General features: G+C 48.1%; 2 protein-coding genes across 4 annotated transcripts in view; both read right to left on the bottom strand.

Annotated features, from left to right (window-relative positions):
- Window positions 1-235: 235 nt before the first annotated feature.
- PLEKHO1 (pleckstrin homology domain containing O1) lies at window positions 236-8,675 on the bottom strand. 3 transcript variants are annotated; one of them, XM_043576117.1, is made up of 6 exons: window positions 8,438-8,675; window positions 7,717-7,863; window positions 3,399-3,539; window positions 2,598-2,702; window positions 2,128-2,229; window positions 236-1,024 (listed from the first exon to the last, which is right to left on the bottom strand). In XM_043576117.1, exons 1-6 carry the CDS (start codon window positions 8,462-8,464, stop codon window positions 320-322), a joined length of 1,227 nt encoding a protein of 408 aa, XP_043432052.1. In that variant the 5' UTR covers window positions 8,465-8,675; the 3' UTR covers window positions 236-319. The 3 variants fall into 3 exon arrangements, with proteins under 3 accessions (XP_043432052.1, XP_043432053.1, XP_043432054.1); XM_043576118.1 differs by lacking the exons at window positions 3,399-3,539; window positions 7,717-7,863; window positions 8,438-8,675 and having other exon boundaries at window positions 2,128-2,313; window positions 2,598-2,701; XM_043576119.1 differs by lacking the exons at window positions 3,399-3,539; window positions 7,717-7,863; window positions 8,438-8,675 and having other exon boundaries at window positions 2,128-2,308; window positions 2,598-2,699.
- Window positions 8,676-13,819: 5,144 nt separating this feature from the next.
- VPS45 (vacuolar protein sorting 45 homolog) overlaps window positions 13,820-24,533 on the bottom strand; it is a 68,487-nt gene continuing 57,773 nt past the window's right edge. Inside the window, exon 15 of the mRNA XM_043576115.1 lies at window positions 13,820-14,474. Coding sequence (XP_043432050.1) covers window positions 14,387-14,474 — 88 coding nt within the window. The 3' untranslated portion in view covers window positions 13,820-14,386. The remainder of the gene's footprint in view (window positions 14,475-24,533) is intronic.

The following is a 24,533-nucleotide window of genomic DNA, read 5'->3' as shown; positions in this document are numbered from 1 at the left end:
CCTCGGGAGCAGGCATTCCCCTCCATGCCTCAGAGGGGTGGTGTGTGTGGATGGCCAGACTATGCCCGTATCCCCCTCTATCTCTCCTCTAGGTGAAAGCTTTTTAACATTGCTGTAGAGGTCACCTCCTCAAACCTGAGGCAATTTAGGTGCCAGAGAGACAGGGACAGGGAAGGAAAGGAGGGTGGGAAGAGGACTGGGCATCAGCATGCGCAACGAGTTTCTTTTTTTCAACTGAGGTAAATAAAAAAGCTTTATCCTGCAACACTCGGAGATGAGTCTGTGCACCCCCCAAGTCCCAGCCACCGTCCCCCTGCCTTCACATCAGGCTCTTGCGGTACTGACTGTGCTGAGTGGCTGGTGTGAGGTGGGGGCCGGGGGCCTGAAGGTCCATCTGTCTGTACAGGTCCCTCAGCTCCCTGACCTCCTGCAGCACCCTCTTCGCCTGGCTCCAATTGGACGAGGCCTCTCCAAGCAGCCGCTCAGTCTCCAGCAGCCTCTGCTCGGACTCCGAATCGGGAGGGGACCGAGGGGGGTCCTTGGCCTTTCGCTTTCCATCTCCCAGTCCCTGAACCTCTGCCAGCAGCTCCTGAGTCTTCTCCAGTTTCCTGGCTACCAGGTCCTGGATCCGGGACAGCTGCCCCGGATGGGGTGGAATGAAGGCCGGGGGGTCCTCGGCCCGCAGCTGGGGGGTGCGGGCGGGGGCGGCGTCCCGCTGAGACAGGATCTCCTCCAAAGAAGCGCAGCGGCCTTTCTCCGTGGGGGTCAACTTCTTGGGTGCCTGGGGGGTGTAGGTGGCCCCTCTGTCTGGCTTGTCCCAAGCTCGGGGTAGGCCGCTTGCTCGGTCTGAGGAGGGCTGGATACGGTCAGAGTCTGCTCTCCGCCGGCTGCCTGCCAGCGGGGCCACAGACTTGTCCAGGTCAACCCGGAAGCTCTCGGCACAAGAGGTGGGTTCCTCGGGAGAAGGGTCTTCCTCCTGGATCAGGTCCAAGGTCAGCATCCCATCCGAGGTAGAGGTGGAAGCCTGGAGGGGAGAGGGCGGGAATGAAGGGGAAGAATTGCCAGCAGTGGGCCCTTCGGGACTGACTGGGAGAGAGATGCAAACTGGTCACTTCCCTCCTCCACGTGCCTTCCCTGAATGAGAAGCACGCCATCCTCACCAAGCCCTTGGGCTTTTTTACTTTTTCTTACTCCTTTGATGGTGGTTTGAACCTTTCTCTCATTTTTCTGTGATCTAAAGTAGCTTCTGCTGGTTTCCCCTATTCTCCGCTTTACTATGAGTTTGCTGAAGAGTGTCTTTCTCCTCTATCTAGTGGACTCTAAGCATCAAACTGGGTCTGACACACTCAGGATACTCCACACAGCAAGTTAACTGTCCTCCTCCACCTGTACCCTCAGAGCCACGCACCTCAACTGCTTCTGCTCCTGACAACTCTGAGCCCCTTGCCTTAAAACAAAACTTGTTCTATTTCCAGAATACTGTAATAAAAAACCTGACAGGGGTGTTCGGTACCTCACGTGGATTGATACATAAATTGCTTCAATCCTTCCTCACAGCGACCCTTCAAGGCGGGCACGATTACCGTCCCGCTTTACCGGCGGTGACGTGCAGCTTCAGGGAATCACACAGAGAGAGCAAAGCACAAAGCTAGGCCCCAACCCAGTTCTGCCCGGATCTACTGTACCCGGCTGGCTCTCTCCCTAGAGACCGAAGGCTCGGACAGGGAAAGGAACCACACTTTGTGTGTTACAGTGGTTCACGGTGAGCCTTCCTCCTGGAGACGACTGCAGTGCTTAATGCTGTCACCCGCCACAACAGCCAGCCGCTGAGCAGTCGCTTACATTCCCTGGAACAGCATTCACCTCTTCTACTCCTTCACTCTCCTTGTGGGTATATCTCATTTCCCCACAAAGGATGAAATGAGGGCAAGGACTTTTGAACTCACAGTAGGTGCTAAATATTTTTGATATGGAGGAATCAGGCAGGGGGACGGGTAGAGGGACTGCCCCAGCCTTTGACCTTGGTACCACAAATGCCTCTGGTGGGCGGTCTCAGGTACCATCATGTCTGACATAGATGTGGAACCGGCCCTTCCACAACTTTTACTTTCTTACAATCTTACGTACCACGGCCATTAGGTGTCCCCGCGTTGGGGGGCGGCGGGAGTGTTGGATTTTTGCCCTGTCTCGAGTGGGGTGGGCGAGATAGCTGTCTTCCTCGACGGTGACCTGAAGAGATGCACTGTGAGTCATGGGTGCTCTTCAGAGACTCTGTCCTGACCCAGCAGCCCCTGAGGCCTGCACCTGCCTGGACTGGGAAATAAACCCACCCCATTAACTGCTTCTGAGAAGATCCAAGGGCAAGGCATTTACCGCACATGCGGGGCCTCTGGGGCTGGCCCCATGCATCACAAAGCAGGGAAAGAGGAGTTGTGGCAGAGGGACTTAGAAGGTAGGAGAATGGGGTTTTTAAAGGGAGCTAAAGAAGTGTAGCTGGTGGGGGGAAACATGTAAGGGGGGGCCGCCCTGTAATCTCCCCCTTTAGTGAGTCACTGCCTCTGCGCCGGTGTTCCTCCCCTCCGGATGAGCCCCCTGACCTCATCCAAGATACGGTTCTTGGCTCGGGTGATAGCGGAGTTGAGGGCATTGATCCACAATTCCTTCTCTTCTGGACTAACTGCCAGGAAGATGAGGCTGGGAGCCTGTGGGGGAGACATTCGTGGTTCAGCCAGGGCTTTGCGGTTGGTGCCTCACTATGACAGTGAAGAAGTTACTGTCTCATTCCCTCAGACCCAGCTCCTAGGAGAGGCCTCTGCTAAGGAAACTGGCCTTTCTTCCTAGAAGGGGCCACAGCTTAGAGGTTGCTTTAGAAATGACCAGGGAAGAGTTAAGAAGGGTAATGGATACTAATATGGTGCTGGAGAGAATGAGAGGAGGTTCGGTAAAGCACAGGTATCAAAGTAAAGATCTTTAAAGGTCTGAGTAAACAGAATGTGACAGGAACTTCCCTGAGGTCCCTCAGACAAGAGAAACTAGATTCAGAACTTCAACCACCCATCAGGGTACAGGGAAAAGTGATTTTCTCCCAAGAGATGTATGCGTGTGCGTGTGTGCATGCATGCGTGTGTGTGTCTGTGTGTGAGAGAGAGAGAGAGAGAGAGAGAATGAGAGGAGAGAGAGATATGATCTTTGTGGTCGGACAGTTTAAAGGCTGGCTTGCCCGGAGGGAAGGAAATGGCCAGGATATTCTGGGGTTAAATAACAAAAGTTGGCAGGAGAGCAAGTCCAGGCCTCTGAACCTGGAGTGGAGAGGGAGAACCCGCAGAGGGAAGGGTTTCTCCCCTGCCCCCTACACACAAGCGGGCTGAGGTTCCCGGGGCGGAACATACGGGACATACCGTGTTGCCGGGCTGCTTGGAGTGGGCAAGAGTAAACTTGCTATGATTTTTCTTGCTCCTGCTCTTGGATTTCCGGAGCTCTTCGCACTTCTCATAGTCACTCAGGTCAAATACCTCTTGAATATTTTTCTCATCTTTTACCTAGGGGAGGGTTAGAGGGGAGGTGCTGAGGAGAAAATTACTTGGTGCCTCCCCAGAGTGTTAGTTTAGCCCTAACTTGGGAAGCAGAAGCCTGAGGAGAAGGGAGGGATGACAGGACAGGGGGGCTGTCCTACCCAAGGCCCGCTCGCAGGCCTTGCCCCGACTCCTCAGGCAGGCTTCCGTTTAAACCCCTTATCGGCACTCTCTTCAGCTAAGCTACTGTTTCCGGAACCCCACGATGTCTCTCTTCACTCTGACCCTGTTTTGTCCTTCAAGACACGGCTTAGACGGCTAGTAGGTTAATCCTATCATCCTGAAGAAAGCAAGACCTGGATAGACGTGGATGCTGATCATCCAGAGGGAGGAGAGACCAGCAGGGCTGGCATCAGGGCATGTCTGGAGGCAAAGGCCGCCTCTGGGCGCCCCCATCTTATTAAACATTTGCACTGCTGCTTTAGTACCTGACCTGACTCCCTCCTCAGATCTACACTACTCTAGAGTCATCTACCTCATTCCTTTCAGGAGCTTCAGTACCACAGAAACAGCGTTCCCCTGTGTTCAGTTTGTTGAGTTTGTTCAGACATGCTGAAAAATACACCTGTAGTTAACCCTCCTTCTTCCCTCCAAGGTACTCTGACAACCCAACCTAGCCCCTGCAGGCCTCAAAAGCCATTTAAATCATCCACCTCTGGGCACCTGGGTGGCTCAGTCGGTTAAGCGTCTGATTTCGGCTCAGGTCATGATCTCATAGTTGCTGAGCTCTGTGCTGCCAGCTTGGAGGCTGGGGCCTGCTTCTGATTCTCTGTCTCCCTCTCTCTCTGCCCCTTTCCTCTGCTTATGTGCACTCTTCTCTCTCTCTCTCTCTCAAATTAAGTAAATAAGACATTAAAAACAATCCTCTACCTCTCTCTAGACAAAGATGCACTTATACTGTCTCTGGAGGACGAAATTTCAGACTTGTATTCTGCTACTTCTTGCCATGGTTCCAATTTGAGAGCCTAAGTCCCTTACTGCCGGGCAGTTCTTGTGTCTAAACGTAGCCTTTCCTGCATGTGGTATCTATCTGGCACCCTGGTTCTACCCTTAGCAGCTGTAGCCAGCATTTGGCTCTGAACTCTCTTGCGGAAGGTCTAATCAGAGACCACAATCCTATCCATATCCTCTGACCCAACTAGCCTTTGCAGAGTGCCACAAATTCCGGTAACATTTCTGCCAAGGTCTGTTTTATTTTTTCATTATTAAAAAAAATGTTTATTTATTTTGAGAGACAGCAAGTGAGCAGGGGAGGGGCAGAGAGAGAGAGGGAGAGAGAGATTTCAATGCAGGCCCTGAGCTGCCAGCACGGGAGCCCGACTTGGGCCTCAAACTTATGAATCGTGAGATCATGGCCTGAGCTAAAATCAAGAGTTGGGACACTTCACTGACTGACCCACCCAGGAGCCCCAAAGTCTGTTTTAAGACTTGCTGCAGGCCAAGCGGCTGACGCAGAGGAGGGGGGCTAATTGCACGGCCTCATTCGGGTCAATGACTGCTCGTATATCTGTTTGCTCTGGCACAGGGCTGTCCCTTTCCCAGGGCTCCCTGGCTTTGGGCTGGGAAGTGACCAGAGGCCTGGGAGGATTGTGGATGGAAGTGAAGAAGATGTCAGCAAGGGGATCCGAGAACAATTCCCAGAAACACGGGGCAGGGAGGCAGGGTGATGCATCAGGTCACCTGCCCTCCCTCCTCAGATTGGAGGCTATCAGCAGAGACCAGAAGCCCTGGAGAGGAAAGTGCTGGGTGTGTATATGCAACCAGGGAAGGAGAGTTACTTGTTCTGTTTCCCTTACAGGAAGGGGAGAAGGGAAGGGCAGGAACACGGCTGACAAGGAGCTCCAGGAAGCAGGGGACAGTGACAGGGGTCGGGCCCTGACAAGGCAGGGGTTCCCAGGGAAGATGGGTAACTCCAAGGCCCTTGTTCTCTGCTGTACGGTTTTTCCTCTGTCAAGTTCCCAGAGCCTCATTTATAATTTCCCATCTTCCAGAGTGAACCTTTCTTTTCCCCGGAGCCTGCAGAAAGGGATTTTCCCTTGCCAAAACAGATGCCCTGAACCCAGTCTCCTCTACCATGAGATCTCCTGAAGATCTAGTTCCTGTTGCTCTACATCAACCCCGTGATCATAAGGTGCCCTTTGACTGAGAATGAGGAAAATGATTAATAACAACAAATACAGAAGGATTTCTTGGTGCAGGCAGTTGTGGGAGATCCTGCCTTTATGATAAGTAACGAAAAAAAAAGACCACTGAAAAATCAAGAGGAGAGGGTTAAGAATATTTTTGCACTAACACATAGGTTACAAACATTATACTTTGCATTTCAAACACAAATCTTGAATCTCTTAGCTCCGGAGCTTATGGGAAGTGGACAGAATACAGCCTAGAGTCCTGGGTCAGCTTCACCCTCAGCCCAGGCCCGTCGTGGCACGGACAGGCTCCCAAGAAGAGAGGTGACAGTAGGCTGGTTCCCACTTCTCCTGTGCCTTTCTCAGCAGGAGCAGTGGGCCCCGTGACCAGTCAGATGCTCCTGACTCACAGGACACCAGGCATGGGAGGCTGAGGTCATTCCATCCTTCCCCCTGTCTCCGTACTCCTTCCTCCACACACAAGAAACAAGTATGCTCTTTTGCCACCCAGACTCTGTTCTTGGGACGAACATAAACAAGAAAAAAAAATGTCTTCTTTCTTCTACCCCTTTCACTGTTCTCATGGTTCCCCTCTGACGTGTAGGAAGTTCTCTCTGACTGCTCACCAGAGTTTCCTGCCATTATGAAGTTTGAGGAAGACAGGAGATACACTTTGACACTTGCTTCTTAGTATTATTTTTTAAACTGGAAAGCCAGCCAATTGTGGAAAAACCTTCTATAGGATTTGGGATTGGGTAGAAGTGGCCCTTAAAAATAAATCCTGCAATCAAATTCTTCTCTCACCTCCCTCCATCACCAAGTTCCTGGCTTAGTGTAAACAGTAAGGCTGAAACACCCTGAAGGGGATGTCTCTCTCTGGCCCTGACACAGCTTCGTTCTTCCCTACTTGCCTAGGTAGATGTTCTGTTCGGATGAATACTTTCTCTAGGACTGTGCGTGTGGCTGTTTCAATACCATAAAAGGATCTATTTACCTAAATAAAGTCTGCAGAAAGCAGAAGAGGTTAGAACTCAGGGTGGACTCCCAGGAGCCTCCGGGGGTTAGGGAACACGGGATTGGGGGAGGAAGGGCCCATAGCAAGGGACAGTCTCCCAGGCTATGCTGACACAGTCTCAGAAGGTAGGGGCTGGAATGACTTCTAACTCATGGAGGGGCAATTCAGTTTCTCAAGTGGTACGGGTCTCTCGAATTATAGAGATAAAAAAGAGTCTGGATTCAATGATCTGGTCTCAGGTTCTGAATGTGGACTGTGGGCTTCATTTTAACTCTGCAGAGACTTACAGGAGTTCGTGACTCCATTTGTCTCCTTTCTGATACAAATGGGGGAAGTTGGGAATGGTGGAGAATACGTTCCTTGCCTTTTTTTCCCTTTAAATGGATTAGGAAGAATACTGGCTTCCTAGCCTTGGCTTCAACAGAAACAACTACACTCACAGATACTCTACCTGAGGTCATGTGAGGATGACCCAGGGCTGTGCATGTTTTCTGTGATTGGGACAGCTGCACTGGTGAGATGACCTGTGTAGACCTTCCTTCTAGAGACAGGAAAAGAGGAGGCTAGCTGGCTTAGGGTTGGGGGGGACAGGAAGGGGTGGAGGAGAAGCTGAATAGAGTTTTTCAGCAGCAGTAGCAGAGAAGAAAAAATCCTACCTTCAGCCAGCTGCCAGGACGGGGTAGGGGGCAACAGGGGACACTTAGAACTTTTGGGACTTCTTGCAAGGGGGGTTATTGTCATTGCCAGAAAGGTGTTTGCAAAGAAAATTCATTAAATAAGATGCACACTCAACTTCGAATTCCAACCCGGGTCTTCTAGAGAAGGGGTGACCTTTCTCTGCAGATCTGATGGGGGTAGAGACCAACCGAATTGCTGAACTTGCTTTTGGAACAAAATGGGGGTTGAGGGCAGGGGGAGGACGGGGATAGGGAAGTCCCCTGTGGAGGGACAAAACGGGGAATATGAGAAAACGGGGACAGAGGTGGTAAAGGGCACCTACCTCCTTCTCAGAGATGTACAGCTGGTCCCCCTTCAGCACCACATAGCGGTTTTTCCAAATCTCCCTGAAAATCCCTTTCCCGCAGAATTTCCGGACCCAGCCGACCTTCTCCGGAGGTGCGGACGGATGGTTTCCATCCTGAGGCCCCTGCCCCCGGGCAAGAGCAGAACCGTCCGGTTAGGGGGCTATCGCTTTTCCCTCCTCTCGTTCCGTCCCTCGCGACCCCCCTCGGCTCCCCTCGCCCCTTCTTTCCCGCGACCGCCCCCTCCCCCCACCCCCTCCCCAGGCTGGACTCAGGGCGCCCAACGTTCGCTCCCCACTTCTCGGCAGGTCTGCGCTCGGGGCAACTCTCTCCCCCACGGCCGCCCTCCCTCGTCCCCCAGATAAACAACTCCAAGTGCGAGAGCGGGTGGCCAGGGCCCAGCCTGGGCGGAGGGCGGCCTCGGGATCGCCGCCGGGCCCCCCGCCCCCGCCCGCAGCCTCGGGCCCCGCCGCGCCGGGAGAAACGGCGTTTCATTTTCTCTCTCATTGTCTCCTCGCCGCCGCAGAGCGCACGCAGGCGGCGGCCGGGAGCCCGGGGGAGGGGGCGCCGTGGTGGGGGGACCGCCGGGAGGAAAGTGAGCCAAGTCCGCGCCCCCGAGCCGAGTCCCCGCACGGAAGCCCCCGGGGCGGCGGGGCCGGGGCCCTCGGGGCGGTGGGTGGCGGGCGCGGGCGCACTCACCCTCTTGGCGGAATTGTTCTTCTTCATCGTTCCGGGTGGGCGCGGGCGCGGGGGAAGGGGCGGCTGGCGGAGCTGCCCCCGGCGCCGCCGCCGCTCCGCCCTCCCTCTCCCGGACGCTCCCCTTCTTTGTAGCTCCGGTTACACTAGAGGCCGGCCTCCCTCGCACTCGCACACACACGCACGCCCGCTCCCCGCCCCCCGGCGCCCTCCATCCCGGCGCCCACGCGGCCCGGGCCCCCGCGCGCCCCCGCCGCCTGCTCCCCGGCCCGGCCCGCGCCCCGCCGTTCCATCCGCCGGCCCGCTGACGTTGCGAGTTCAGAATAAAGGGCGAATCGCGGAGCCGGAGATGGTGCGCTCCCCCACCCCCCCTCCTTTGTTTCTGACTCGCTGAGGGTGAAGAAGACGGACCCAAACCCAGCCGGAGAGCGGCTCCCCGGGGAGCGGGGGGGGGGGGGCGCGGGACCCACGCTCGCACCTGCGGCCCGAGCGAGAGGTGGGGCCCGGGAGACCCCCACCCGCACCCCCCACCCCGCCGGACCTGCCCGGACAGACCGCGGAGGCAGCCGGAGCGGATAATAGGGAGAGGTTTAGGAAGACCGAGATAACCCAGATCGAGATTGGCTCCCTCCCAAACAGAAAACAAAAACAAGAGCGGGAACTGGCATCTGGAATTCACGCTCCTTAGGTGGCAGAGATAGTGGCCTGGGTAGGTCAGACGTTGGGGAAAAGTTTTACGTTCCGGGAGCATGGGGGTATCGATGTGTAGGGGGACGCGTTGGGAGTGGAATTAATATTAATGCACAATTCTGCCCGTTTACAAAGCCTCGGGCCTTCTTTGAGCCTAAGGATGAAGTGGATAGAATGATCTCCATTGCACACAGAGAAAAGTGAGACTCAGGATGGCTCAGGGATGTGCAGACACAAATGCTAATTCGTGGCAGGAAGAGATTTCTCTGTCTCCAAAGCCATTGTCCAGAATATCATGTGGCTTTAAATGTAAGCTCCGGGGGAGGCTTAAACTTCCTACGACCCTGGGTATCTCTTCCCGCCGCACTGACATGTAAACATCCCATCAGAGTCCAGTGGAGGGAAGGGCTCAATGCCCAGAAGATGCTCTGATGACTGGGGGAATGGCTGCTGATGCCTCCTACACCAGATCTGCTTCAGAGCTTACAGACCAACATCTTAGTAACTTCATTCCTCCCCACTCGCCCCCCCCCCCCCCCATACGTATTTAAGGGGAGGAGGCGAGTCAGGAGACCCAGGTTTGGGCACTAGTTTCATCATCACCACTTTGTGGCCTTAGGTCAAGTGACCGAATTTCTTTAGGCCTCTGTGCCTCCATGTATTAAAAGATGAGGGATGAACCGCCACTTCCATCAACAAGCAAAGGGGACTATCAGAGGTGACCTGTGAAAGTCCTATGAAAATATGCAAGTGTTGCCCTCTAGGGTCAATTATTGAATAATAGCAAGCAGACACATCTCCTGGCGTATGGTAGACACGCAATAACCACTAAATGAATACGAATCCCCGGCACACAGGAGCAGGGAAAAGGAAGAACTCTTTTTCCGGAGATGTCTCCAGATAAAAGGAAGTATTGGCCAATTTTGTGGTTTGAGGAATGGGGTGGGCTCAGCTTTTTCTGGCATCTGTCAAATGAACAGGGGCTTCTCTCTTTTTCTGGCACCCTCCTTTCCTCCTAATCCAACAATATTCCTCTTAACCTCTTTTCATTTACCATACTAATTAATTCCTCTATTTTAGGCTGATAAAGAAATTTATCCTTGCAAAATGCTCTTGTACATCATTTCTTTAAATCTTTAGTGCCACCTTGTGAGGTATATAGAATAAATATTATTCCCACTTGGAAAATGAGTAAACTGCTCAGCAAATCAATCGGCTTGCCCAAGTTTACCCAGCATGTTACTGGCTAAATGGATTAGAATCCAGGTTTTCTGACTCCAGCCTACCGTTTAGGCTTTGTACACACACACACCACACCATATACACACACAGTCCCTCTCCCCTTCCCACCATCTGTATTTCTCAAGAATAAGAATCCAGGGGTGTCTTCATAATGAGGAAGCAAAATGTCCCAGCGTACTAGCCTGCACGATCTTTTGGGGGCTTGCTGGCCAGAAAGATCAGAGCAGTCTGAATTCAGAGTTTAAGTAGATTCTGGTGTATGGGAAACATGTAATTCATGACTTGCCCTATCTTCCTTCTTTCCCCTCCTTTTAGTCAACAAATATTTGAGTGTCTTCTCTATGCATGGTAGCGGGGTCCTTGTGTGTGGCATCAGGCAGGTGCTGGAGCCTTGTGGAACATCAGGCAGAGGGACTGCTCGGAAATCAAAACCCTCCAAAGTAATTTTCAGATTCCAGAACAGATGCATGTGGGCTGGAGAACCTTTCTTGCCTATTTGCTCCTTAAGATGTTACATAAATCTCTGGGCTTCTCCCCCCACCACTAACCTGCACTGCTGTACTGCCTCATGTTATCCTGCCCCTGCCTTCCCACAGTTTTGTCTCCCCTGGTCCTATTATGCACGCCTCTTCCCCTGTGCCATACTCTTCCGGGGCCTGTTCTCCAACTGGCTTCTCTCCCACCAGGTGATCCTCACGCCACCTGAATTGGATCTATTGGGATCTATGACTTAGGACTGTTTCCAAAGACCAGTTCTTAAGTGAGAAATCTCAGAGTGAGAACTTATGGGCTCTTTTGCACATTTTCATAGCACTGTGTCTTCAGTGAGCTTGACACCGCCATACACATAAACCACAAAAATACGTTAATTTCTCTTTTTGGAGATAAGATACTGGGAGGACCTGTGATGGGGTTACCCCACTAACAGCATCACCATGGATAAGATACAACTGCCAGTTTTTATTCTTCAGTTGACTTTTTTTTTTTAAGTTCATTTATTTTGAGAGAGAGAGAGAGAGAGAAAGTGTGGGTAGGGGCAGAGAGAGAGAGAGAGAGAGTGTCCCAAGCAAGGTCTGCACTGTCAGCCAGGAACCTAATGTGGGGATCAAACTCATGAACCATTAGATCATGACCTGAGCTGAAGTCGGATGCTTAACGGACTGAGCCACCCAGGCTTTGGTTGACTGTTTTATAAGCCAGTCCACTTGAGGGAGGAATAAAGGAGCTCTCACCAGTGAGGATTTGTGAGTTGCTGCCTGCAAGTTTACTGGGCAAAAACTGTCATCCAAACAGTTGTTCGCCTAAAAGCAGAGCCTCGTCTTTTGTAGAGTAACTGGGACATTTGACTAGGGCATTTCAATCTGTGGAGGAGAGGGCATCAAAAGCACATGAGACTTTAACTAAAATGCTGTTTTTTAAATGGTAAAAATGAAAGGCCACTAATAATGTGATCAGCTCTGTAAATCTTAAATAAAAATTTAAGTCTTTCATCCTCAATAAATACCAGGGGCGCCTGGGTGGCTCAGTTGGTTAAGCGTCTGACTTCCGCTCAGGTCATGATCTCGCGGTTCGTGGGTTCCAGCCCCGCGTCAGGCTCTGTGCTGACAGCTCAGAGCCTGGAGCCTGCTTTGGATTCTGTGTCTCCCTCTCTCTCTGCCCATTCCCTGCTTGCACTCTCTCTCTCAAAAATAAACATAAAAAAAAAAAAAGAAGAAATGCCAACTTCTGGCATCAAACATCCTGAAGTTAAGGCTCTGTCTCTTTCTCTCTTTTTTAAAAATTGTTTATTTATTTATTTTTGAGAGAGAGGTATCATGACCTGAGCCAAAGGCAGATGGTTAACCAACTGAGCCTCCCAGGAGCCCCTGTAAGGCTCTTTTCTTAGACTTGGCCTTGTCAGCTGGGTAGCAGAATGGGAGCGGGCAAATACTCAGGGCAATGGTCTAAGAAAAGTCTCCGTTCTTACTCTTCTTATTCCAAAGAGTTATCTCGCCTCGATGAAGGGAAGCACAGGTCTTCCTGCTTGGAGGGAGGGTTCTGTTTATTTGAAAAGACTGTGTAACTTGTAACATGCTGCATTTAAAATACTGTCTTCCCCAAATGTCATATGACTTCACTCATAGGAGGACTTTAAGACACAGAACAGATGAACACAAGGGAAGGGAAGCAAAAATAATATAAAAACAGGGAGGGGAACAAAACCTAAGACTCTTAAATATGGAGAACAAACAGAGGGTTACTGGAGGGATTGTGGGAGGGGGGATGGGCTAAATGGGTAAGGGGCACTAAGGAATCTCTTGAAATCACTGTTGCACTATATGCTAACTAATTTGGATGTAAATTAAAAAAATAAAAAATAAAAAATAAAATAAAATACTGTCTCCCCACGCGAAGGCTATCTCCCTTTTTTAGGATTATAAAAATTGGAAAAGTAGAAAAAAGTACCTAAAGTGACCCACCAAAAAAAAAAAAAAAAAAAAAAAAGAAAGAAAAGAAAAGAGAAGTAAGACCTAGCTCTGAGCTATACTACAGCCAAAAGCCTTAGGGCTTCACATGACTGGAAGTTAAAGAAACAATGATGAAAAGGGGGGAGGAGGAATGGGAAAAGGGGGATGGAGGGAATGACCTTTATTTTTCCTTTTATTTCTTGAGTTGCTGATTAGTGCAGTGGGAGGGTTGACAGGAATCCAAACTTTTTATGTAGTGATTTTGTAGCCCCAAGTTGGAGATAGGAATCAGTCTTACTGTCCTATTCGTAGTCAAATTTCATTTAGTGTTTACAATGTTCTAAGTGCTTTATATGTATTATCTCATCTAATCCTCACGATCCTATGAGGCAGTTTATCACTTTTACATATATATCATATATATTTATATTTATATTTATATATCATCCCCAAAGTCTGATAATTGTGACAGATTTGAGCCTAGGGTATCTGAGGCTAGAGAATATTTTCGGTTCCACATGAAAGAAAGGTTAAAAAACATATAAAGGGCCTACAGAGAGCCAGAGAGGGATTGTGCTGTGTTTTTGCTATGATCTGAGGATGCCGTAATCTGGCATTAGTGACATCAGCTTCCACTGTTTTCAAGAGAACTGAAATTGACACCAGAACTTATCATCTGCCTTGACATTAATTTTTTGAAGTTTATTTATTTAGAGAAACAGAGCATGCGTGCGGGGAAGGGGCAGAGAGAGAGGGGAGAGAGAATCCCAAGCAGGGTCCGCACTGTCAGCGCAAGAGCCCGATGTGGGGCTTGAACCCACAAACTGTGAGATCATGACCTGAGCCAAAGCCAAGAGCTGGATACTTAATCGCCTGAGCGTTGACATAGTTTAAATATCCTCTGGATAGAAGCGATGCCTTCTCTCTGTTTGGTGTAAAGCCAACTCATGCCTCATCTTGCGAATTCCCATAAACCGCATTAACCCCAAAGAAATAAAAACTTGTATCTTTTCACAAAATGGATTTTTATTGTAGTCATACATGGTTTCTCAGTGCCACAGAAAATTGCAGTGTAGGAACAATTTTTGGATGGCTTTCTACAGAAACATGATGAGTTTTCAAAAATGAGGTGTGCAGGAATGTGGTTAATGAAAAGTAAAAGGGGTCAAGAGAAGGGAGGATGTGTAGCGTGTGCATCAAATGGTTTACTTTTTAAACCCCTCTGAGCTCTGATAACCCTTTTATCAACTGAGATCCCAACAAAATTCATCAGAAACCAAAGTGATTGTGCTGTCAAATACAAGGAATATATCTGTTTATTTGATAAGGAAACCACGGGAAAGGTGGGTCAGGACCGGGACAGAGTTCTTCTCAACTTGTCCCTGGGATGTGGGTGTCTGTGCCTACAGTTCAGGAGTGAGCAGGCTACCTGGAGGTGGGTTATAAGGACAAGCGTGAAACCCAAGGCTCTCCTCCAACACCTGCGGCCAGTGGGGAAAGCCTGCAGGGAGGTTGAGGGCGAGCTGCGCCGGCCTCCTCGCCCTGCGCCTCCTCTCCCCGCGCCGGTTCAGGTTCACCGTCTGCTTGTGGACCTCGCTGTAACTTGAGAGCTCTCCTTGCTTCTGCTGTGCAGTCCGGAAGCCAGAACTTCCTCTAGGAAACTGACCGGTAGACTTGAGGTTACTCAAAGGGGGAAAAGGAAAAGCATCTCCAAATTAGAAGATCTTGCCCGTGACTTGTGACTGGATGAAGGAGATCGTGAAGAGTATGCAAGGATTACTGTCCTGGTGTGCGGGGCACTCAGACATCCCGGCTAGGAGAGCCCTCCCTCGGTGCTCCTCCCCAGGGTTCTCATGGGGTTTTTTAGCACTAAATCTGCAAGATCTGGTAAGGCTAAAACTTCCCGTTTGAAATTTCTAGTTAGGAACCCAGGAGTTTTAAGGGCAAGGCTACTCTATTAACTGAGAACCACGTTCCATCGAGCACCTCTTATCTGTACTCTCGAAATGGCTTCAGAACTTGGACTGTGTCCCTTCAGTCTCCTCCTCAGCCAGTGTCCTCTGCAAAGTGGCACTAGAATTCATTTTCTAAAATACAGATGATATCCTATTGCATATTTTTGCCTCTTCCACTTGAAGACCTTTCTTTTGCTTACAGAATGACGCACAAGTTAAAACTTGAGGCCCTTCACATTGTGTCCTTGCAATAACTCATACTTGTGTTTATTGTGTTCTGAGAACTGTTTTAAGCCATACGTGCATGTGTACGTATGTGTGAAATAGACGCTATTATTCTTATTTAAAAGATGACAAAATCAAGCTATGGAGAGGTGAAGTGATTTTCCAAGGTCACCACAGCCAGTAAGTGGCTTAGCTGTGACTCAAACCCAGGCTCTGGAACCTGCGCCCTCGGGCCCCACATATACTGCCACTGGATTGTTCCCTTGCTCGTCTGACTCCACTTCCCACCCTGCGGCCCCGGGAGCGCCCCAACACTTGCTGTCCCCTAAACACCTCATGTGTGTTCCCACCTGTTTGCTCTTAGGTCCTGTGTCCAAAATGCTAGACACCCCTTCTCTGTCTGACGAAATCCTTTATATATATATTTTTAATGTTTGTTTATTTTTGAGAGAGGGAAAGAGAGAGACAGAGCACTAGTGGGGGAGGGGCAGAGAGAGAGGGAGACACAGAATCCGAAGCAGGCTCCAGGCTCCGGGCTGTCAGCACGGAGCCTGATGCGGGGCTCAAACCCACGAACCATGAGATCATGACCTGAGCTGAAGTCGCACACTCAACTGACTGAGCTACCCAGGTGCCCCTGATGAAATCCTTTAAGGCTAAGGATTAAAAGCCACCTTTTCTGTGAAGCCTTCTCAAACTCCTCCATGCTGGACGGATCCCTCCCACGGCTCTAATCACTTTCTGGTGCTATTTTAGCTCTGTATGATTATTCCGTAGGTACTCCTCGGTTATTTCTGTCACACTAGACTGTGAGGTGCTTAGGGTGGGTCTGAGACTTCTTCAATCTCCAAGGTGGATCTCCAGCGCTCACTCAGCACAGATGCTGACTTCTAGCAGGGACCCAATAAAGGTATACTGAATAAGTGAATTCATCTCAATGGCTCCTGTTGGCAAAAGAGCCTTTGCTGTGATATAGGAGCTCTGGGGGCGGTATTTTTAAGTGCCACACTCAGGCTCAGGAGACAGACCTGTAGCAGAGGGTTGGAGGGGTGATGGCCAGGTCCCTTATTTTTACCAGTGTTTTGCAGTTTTAGACCTGGCAGATTTGGCACTTGGAGGATTTAAATGAAAACTCCTTTGCAAAAGAAAAAAAAAAAAGATGAAGTAGAGGGAAAGGAGTAGAAGCTAAATTCATTTATTCCGCTACTGAAATATGGGCACGTCTGTCTGGACTGGTTTTCTGGCCAGTAGGACTGGAGACACGTGGAGGACAGAAAACAAGTGTCAGGAAATGAAGCAGCACTGCTTTCTTGAAAGACAGCACAAGAAGTCTTTGGTCAGTGATGGTTAAGAATGAAACAAACCTGCTGGGAAACCCTACGGGAATTCAGTGGTGACCTTTATTTGCTTCCCTTCAGACTCTGCTACCGGTGCAAAGAAAAGAAGTAACTTAACTGAAATTATACTTAATGATCCTCCTCTGCTTATCAATAAGACCCCACATTTTTGACTGCAAAGAGAAAATACTATTTATATTTGCCAAGTCTAATTTTATTTCCTAGGGCCATTGTGACTTTTAAAAAGTATCTATTTGAGGACTTTGATGAGTCACTGCGGAATGCTTAAAAAATTATGGGCGGTGAACATATTGGTATCTATACCCCAAATTTAGACTATGTTTATGAAAAACAACAAAAGAAGGATTTTTCTTTCCTAGCTTTGTTTTAAATCAATTTCGCTTACAAAGCAAACTAAAAAGTCCCCTTCTCCTGTGGTACTATAATCTAATTCAATTCAGCTCAGTTCAATTCAATTTAACAAGTGTTTTACTGAGCATCCGTTATGAGGTAGGTGTTGACCTGGGTGTACAAAGGATCACTTGTTAGGGTTCTTTTTTTAATTTAATTTTATTTTTATTTTTGAGACAGAGAGAGACAGAGCATGAACGGTGGAGGGTCAGAGAGAAAGGGAGACACAGAATCTGAAACAGGCTCCAGGCTCTGAGCGGTCAGCACAGAGCCCGACGCGGGGCTCGAACTCACGGACCGTGAGATCATGACCTGAGCCAAAGTCGGCCGCTTAACCGACTGAGCCACCCAGGCGCCCCACTTGTTAGGATTCTTACCTTTAAGGGACTGCCTGAGACAGATACAGTCACAATTCAATGTGAGACAAGATATAAACAAAGAAGGTTCCAGAAGCTAACCCAGGAGGTTAATGCTACTGCTCGTCTTGGTTTGTGCTGTCATGATTCCCAACTCTATGGCAAGAAGCAAGGTGGGCAGTATAAGGCCCCGATTTTATTCTTTTATTTTTTATTAAAAAAAATTTTTTTTTTCAACGTTTATTTTTATTTTTGGGACAGAGCATGAACGGGGGAGGGGCAGAGAGAGAGAGAGACACACAGAATCGGAAACAGGCTCCAGGCTCTGAGCCATCAGCCCAGAGCCCGAAGCGGGGCTCGAACTCCTGGACCGCGAGATCGTGACCTGGCTGAAGTCGGACGCTTAACCGACTGCGCCACCCAGGCGCCCCAAAGGCCCCGATTTTAAAGTCAACCTCAAGAAAGGCTTGCATCGCACATTGAGAACAGAGTTTCTTCACTTTCTAGTCTTTGGTAAGGAACTAGAGACTAACACTTATAGGATTTTAGATTTTCATTACTAAAGTAATTTTGTTGAACAACTGTGTTCTTAAAGCTATATAGCAAGACTGTCTATCACCTACATCTTCCTCTTTTTTCACTATATTCCACAGGTAGAAATTATATGGGATTTTTTTTCTTTTTCTTTTGAGAGAGAGAGAGAGAGAGAGCATGAGTAGGGGAGAGGGGCAGCGGGAGAGAGAGAGAGAGAGAGAGAGAGAGAGAGAGAGAGAGAGAGAGACTCTTAAGCAGGCTTCCACTCTAAGCCTGGAACCTGATGCGGGGGTAGATCCCATGACCTGAGCTGAACTCAAGCTCAAATGACTGAGCCACCAGGGTGCCCCTATATGAGTTTCTTAATAATAAGAAAACCAAAGACACCAAAGGAAGCTAGAATCAAATGTGAAGGGGAATAATGAAACAAAATGAATGGAATTTATGGGAAGCAGGAACCTAGAAAAGGACTTTCTGGAAAATAATGAGAAAAAAACTTGAAATGTTTGCCTTAATGGAGTAATAATCTTCTAATTACAGCCAAACACTAGAGATGCTGGAATATAGGAGTGGGTCCGAGAGAAGGATGTGACGGAGCATTTAATAGCCCAGAACACTGAAAAGTCTTCTCATTTTCCACTGCTTACAGCGCTCAGAGCTGCTCTGATATCTTGTACCTCTTTGCTTTTGCACATTCTATTCCCTCTGCCTGGAGGACTGCCCATCTGTGTCATACTTTATCTGAACTATGCATCTTTTACAACTCAACTCTCATATTATCAATCCTCTAGGAATTCATTTGTCTACATGTCTTTTTTCCACTGAAGTCTATAAGCTTTTTGAAGACACAATACATGAACACATTCTTTTGGTAAAAGTTTTAAATGGTACACATAGAGCTCAGGTCTTCCTGGATTCATCTCTTCCCCGTTACTCTTTCCAGAGGACAATTTGATTAGCAAATATTTGTTAAGTGCCTACTATGTGCCAGGCCCTGTTGTGGAAGCTGTGAATATAGCAGTAACCAAAGTAAAAAAGTTCTCTCATGGAATTTACATTCCAATAAGGGAAGGGGAGGATAAAGGAAGTTAATAAGTAAAATACAATAATAATAACACAACAAAAATAATCATGGTGAACTCCTAACACTGTAGGTGAGGTTCTGTTCTGATGAGATAAAAACTATCCCACTTTACAAAGCAACTGAGGCACAGAGAAGCCTAGGTCCTACATCTTGAGAGTGACAGAGTTGGGATACAAACCTAGGCAATCTGGCTTCAGAGTTTATTCTTGTAAGCAGGATGCAGTGGTCTGGGGTATGTCAGATCAAGAAAGCGCGATGGGGAAAAATAAAGCAGGTTTGAAAGAGAGGTGGAGGTGGTGTTGGTGGTGTGAGATCTTAAATCCTGTGGTCAAGGAAGGCCTCACTGAGAAACTGACATTTGAGCCATGACCTGAATGAAGCAACAGAGAAGATTATCTGGGGAAAGAGCAAGTGCAAAGGAACCAAGGCCGCGTGTGCTGGGGAACAGAGAGGAGGCCAGTGTGGCTGGAAGTCTGGGTAGTGAGAGAGGAGACAGAAGGAGATGGATGGGAGTAGAAGATGAGATCACGTGAGGCCTGGTAGCTTGCTGTAAGGATTTTGATTTTTACTTTGAGTAAGAAAGAAAACATCTGGAAGTTGTTTATTTATTTATTTTGAGGGGGTGCGGGGGGGGGGGGAGATTCCTAAGGAGGCTCCACGCTGTCAGCGCACAGCCCGATGTGGGGCTCGAACTCATGCATGGTGAGATGGTGACCTGAGCCAAAATCAAGAGTTGGATGCTTAACCAACTGAGTCACTCAGGCACCTCACATCCGGAGGTTTTTGTGCAGAGATGTGACACGCCCTGAATTACGAATTTTCACAGGGTCACTCTAGTGATACAGAGAAGGTGAGGCAGTTGTAACAATCCAGGTAGAAAATGATGGTGGCATGGACCAGGGCAGTAGTAGTAAGAGCGTGTCAGATTCTAGACACACTTGGAAGCAAAGGATTGTAAGATTTACTGATGAATCAGGATGCAGGTGTGAGAGAAAGAGGGGAGTTGAGGAAACACCCAGGTTTTTGGCCTAAGCATACTAGAAGAAGGATGGTATACAATTAACTGAGGTGGGAAGTCTGAGGGAGGATTAGGTTTAGAAAGATATATCAGAAGCGTGGTCTTGATCATGTTACATATGGATAATTAGACACTCAAACCGAAGTGTCAAGTAGACAGCTGAATATACAAATCTGGAGTTTGGGGAAGAAGTTCAGACTAGAAACAGTGGTTCTCAATGGGGAAGGGGGGGCAGAGAGGTGTCATTTTATCCCCAGGGGATATCTGGCAATGTTTGGAAACATTTTTGGTTGTCGTAACTGGTGCGCTCCGGCATCCAGAGGCTAGCGGCGTTGCTGAACATCCCACCGTGCACAGGACAGTTCACTACGACAAAGAATTATCTGGTCCCCAACATTGATAGTGCTGAGGCAGAAACTTTGGACTTGACATACACATTTGGGAGTCTGTAGCAGAGAGACTTTAAAGCCACGAGCCTGGAGAAGACTGCCAAGGAAGTGGGTACAGAGGAGAAGACTAAGGACATCTAAGCACTAAGGAAGTCTAAGGACAGTGTTCTAGGGGTTCCAAAAATAGGAAAAATGAACAAAACTGACAGAGCAGGAACGGCCAGAGAGACAGGAAGACCGGGAGACTACAGTTTCTGGAAGCTAAGGGATAAAGGTGTTTCCGGGTGAAGGGACTATTAACTGTGTCAAATGACGTTGACAGGTCAAGTAAAATGAGCGCTAAAAGTTGACTCTGGGTTTAGCCATGTGGAGGTCCCTAGAGACCATAGTGGGAGCAATTCTGGAGAGTGATGGGGGTGAAAACCTGAACAGAGTGAGGTTTAGAAGAATATGTGGGTTCAAGAGAATATGTCAGGAGAGGAATCAGGGACAGTGACTATAAAGAGTTCTTCAAGAATTGTGCTACAAAAGAGAACAGAGAAATGATACGGGAACTGGAAAGAGATAGGAGGCTACCGGAGGGTTTTTAAGGGTGGGGGAAAGTCAGTAAGTTTCTATGAATGATCCACTAGAGTGGGAAAAACTGATTGAGGAGAGAGGAGCCAGTTTGGAGTCATATCCTGGAGCAGGTGAGGGATAAGACCGGGTGCCTATGAGGGGGGCTGAGCTAGGCTAGGAACACTGGTCCCAGGGGACAGGACAGATGGAACTAGCGGGGGAGGGGCAGAGAGAGAGAGAGAGAGAGAGAGAGAGAGAATCCGAAGCAGGCTCTGCGGCATGCCCAGTCAGTGTGAGCTTGACAATGCGGGGCTCGATCCCACAACCTGAGCAGAAATCAAGAGTGTGACGCTCAACTGACTGAGCCACCCAGGCGCCCTGGAGGCAGTATTTTCTTTAAAAATTTTACTGTTTATTTATTTTTGAAAGAGACAGAGAGAGAGAGAGAGAGAGAGACAGAGAGACAGAGAGAGAGCATGCAGGAAGAGGTGGAGAGAGAGGGAGACACAGAATCTGGAGCAGGCTCCAGGCTCCGAGCTGACAGCACAGAGCCCGACACGGGGCTCAAACTCACAAACCATGAGATCGTGACCTGAGCTGAAGTTGGACACTTAACCTGTTGAGCCACTCAGGCGCCCAATAAACTAAGTTTATTTTCTAAACTTAGTTGGCTATAGAATCCTTTTTTAGTGGAATACCTATCAATACTAAACAAATGCCAAACACATTTTCTATAGGACAGACCTTGGGAAACACTGAATTAAGACAAAATATTTCCTTGATTATAACCACTTCCACTGAGGAATTGACACTTTCTTACAAACAATGTAACTGCCTATTAAAAAACACAGCTTCTCCTTCCCAGTTCCCACCTTAGCACTAGATATCTGACTTATGGGGGAAAAAAACCAAAACCCTAAAAGCAAAGCAAAAGAAAACAAATAAACAGGAGCCCTTGGCTTTATTGTCTCACTGAGAAGAAAGAGGACAAAAGCCAGCAGTGGGATTCTGCCTGTAGCCAGCATTGTGCGTATATCATTCACTGGAGGGCTGTGTGAGGAGAAAGGACTACCCTTGGAGTCCACATGGCAGAAAACACACTCCTCAGGGACACAACTGCCTGTAATATCAGTTATACAGGGGCCTGAAAGGAGGTTATCAACCGAAAACCAAAAGAGCTAGAGATACACTTTCTCACCACTGGGAACATTCAAGACCACATCAATTTCTCAAAGCAACCACAACTACAGGAGTAGGATGGGGACCACCACAAAAAAATACAAGAAGCAAAGCCCCAAATAACCTGCCTGCAGCAAGCATGGCTGTGGAAGGCTCTGTGCTGGCCTATTAATTACACAGGTGCTGACTCTGGGAGCCTCAAAGGGGACATTTTAAGTGAGCACAAACGGAACCTGAGCTACTAAACATTTTTGTCCTCACAGACCACAACACAAAGGTCATCTGGCAGCTGGGCTACTACCTTCATAGTAAATTTTATCACTGCCCTGGTGTATTCCTACTTGGGATAATAACAATTCTGCTCTTGAAGGGTTTCAAAACAAGTGATTGAAGTATGGGTGACGGCAGAGGTGGTTGATGATGAATATCCAGAGTTCCCCAAATAGAAGAGCAGTTAACAGTAGCAGCAGCAGCAGCAGCAGCAGCAAGTAACAGCTATTGACTGCTTCCCCCACGCCAGATTCTCCTGCAAGCATTTCATATATGTTCTATTATCCGTTCATCACCACAGTGAGGTGAAAGAGCCATTATGGACCTCCATTTTACATCTGAAACACTGAGGCACAAAAAGGTTAAATAATTTGCATAAAGTCATATAAGTGGACACATGGCAAAACTGGGATTTAAAAAGGTAGTCTTGGCACTGGAGTCCATGCTCTTAACTGCTAGGCGAAACTGCCTTTTTTTTTTTTTTTTTTTTTTTTAAGAGAGGGAGCATGCCTCAGTGGGGCAGAGGGGCAAAGGGAGAGACAGAATCTTAAGCAGGTTCCACGCTCAACGTGGAGCCCCACGCGGAGTCCAACTGGGATCATGACCTGAGCTGAAATCAAGAGTCTGAGTCACCCAGGAACCCCTGTACTGTCTTTTAAAAGATGAAAGGTACCAAAAAGTGATGTGTAAATCACAGGTCCCATTCAACCCCAGAGGCTCTAATGACAATCCCTGTGAAAGAACAGGTCTCTTGGTGGATACATCACTCAGCTGGGGAAGGTAACAGAGTTTTGGCAGAGGAAAGACAACTCAGGGCTGTGCTGACAATAATCAACTACTTGAGTATTTAATAATCTCAGTGACATCAAATTGATAACTTTTAAGAATCTGTAGAACATTTCAGTATTTTTTATCATAAAAAACAGAACTGTAGATCATAAGGGTGCCTGGGTGGCTCAGTCGGTTAAGCATCTGACTCTTGATCATGATCAAGGTCGTGATCTCACAGTTCTTGAGATCGAGCCCCACATCAAGATCTGCGCTGACAGCCTGGAGTCTGCCTGGGATTCTCTCTCTCCCTCTCTCTTTCTAAAAATGAATAAATAAACTTAAAAAAAAAGAAATGTAGATAATATATGAAGTAAACAGGTCACTTTTGTGTCACTACACAGAGTTAGAAGTTTTGAACTTTTCCTTCTATTTTTAACTTTCTATTGTTTAACCCAACAAATCCCAAAACAAATATGCAAATACAGATTGGGTCTTACACACTACACAAAAAGGCATATCCTATAAACTTGTAAATGACGAGAACATTTTTCTAAAATGCAACATCCTGACTAAAAGAAACAGAAACTATTCAAACAAGCTTATGTAAAAGAAAAAGGTGTATTAGATGGCGTGGGGCTGGGGGTAAGCTGAAGCGATGGGAGGGAGAAGGGGGTCAGTATCTCCCTCTGACTCTCTTGTCTCTATTTGTGTCTCTCTCATTTATTGGTTTCTCAACTTCACAACGTTTATCTGCTTCTTTCTTCTTTCTCTGATTTGAGTTGAAGTTTTTTTTTTTTTAACCAACCTCCATACAAATTGATGATTTTTGATAGTTTTTTTTTTTTTTTAAGCAGGCTCCTCATCCAACATGGGGCTTGAACTCCCGACCCTGAGATCAAGAGACTGAGCCAGCCAGGCATTCCAAGAATTGAAGATTTTTAAGTTTAGTTTTAAGAATCAAGTGCACCTAACCTCAGTGTTGCATGGACATGACGTGAAGGTTAAACTGGTAATAAAATCTTTGTGGCTGGAAAATTAGTAATTTAGCATCTTAAAAATATTTGGGGTGCCTGGGTGGCTCAGTCGGTTGGTCATCCGTCTTCATCTCAGGTCGTGATCTCATGGCCTGTGAATTTGAGCCCCACGATGGGGTCTGTGCTGACAGCCCAGAGCCTGGAGCCTGCTTCAGATTCTGTGTCTCCCTCTCTCTCTGCCCCTGCCCCTCTCACACTCTGTCTCTCTCTCTCACTCTCAAAAATAAATAAGCACTAAAAAAAATTTTTTTTTTTTAATTTTTTTTTTTCGACGTTTTTATTTATTTTTGGGACAGAGAGAGACAGAGCATGAACGGGGGAGGGGCAGAGAGAGAGAGGGAGACACAGAATCGGAAACAGGCTCCAGGCTCTGAGCCATCAGCCCAGAGCCCGACGCGGGGCTCGAACTCACGGACCGCGAGATCGTGACCTGGCTGAAGTCGGACGCTTAACCGACTGCGCCACCCAGGTGCCCCTAAAAAATTTTTTTTAAAAATATTTATGTTCTGTGACTCTTGATCTCAGGGTTGTGAATTCAAGCCCCATGGTGGGTATACAGCTTACTAAAAAAAAAGTAAAAACAAACAAAAAAAAAGTTT

The sequence above is a fragment of the Prionailurus bengalensis genome, chromosome C1, assembly GCF_016509475.1.
Source record: "Prionailurus bengalensis isolate Pbe53 chromosome C1, Fcat_Pben_1.1_paternal_pri, whole genome shotgun sequence".
In the NCBI taxonomy this organism is placed as follows: Eukaryota; Metazoa; Chordata; class Mammalia; order Carnivora; family Felidae; genus Prionailurus; species Prionailurus bengalensis.
This window is presented reverse-complemented; position numbering and strand designations above follow the sequence as displayed.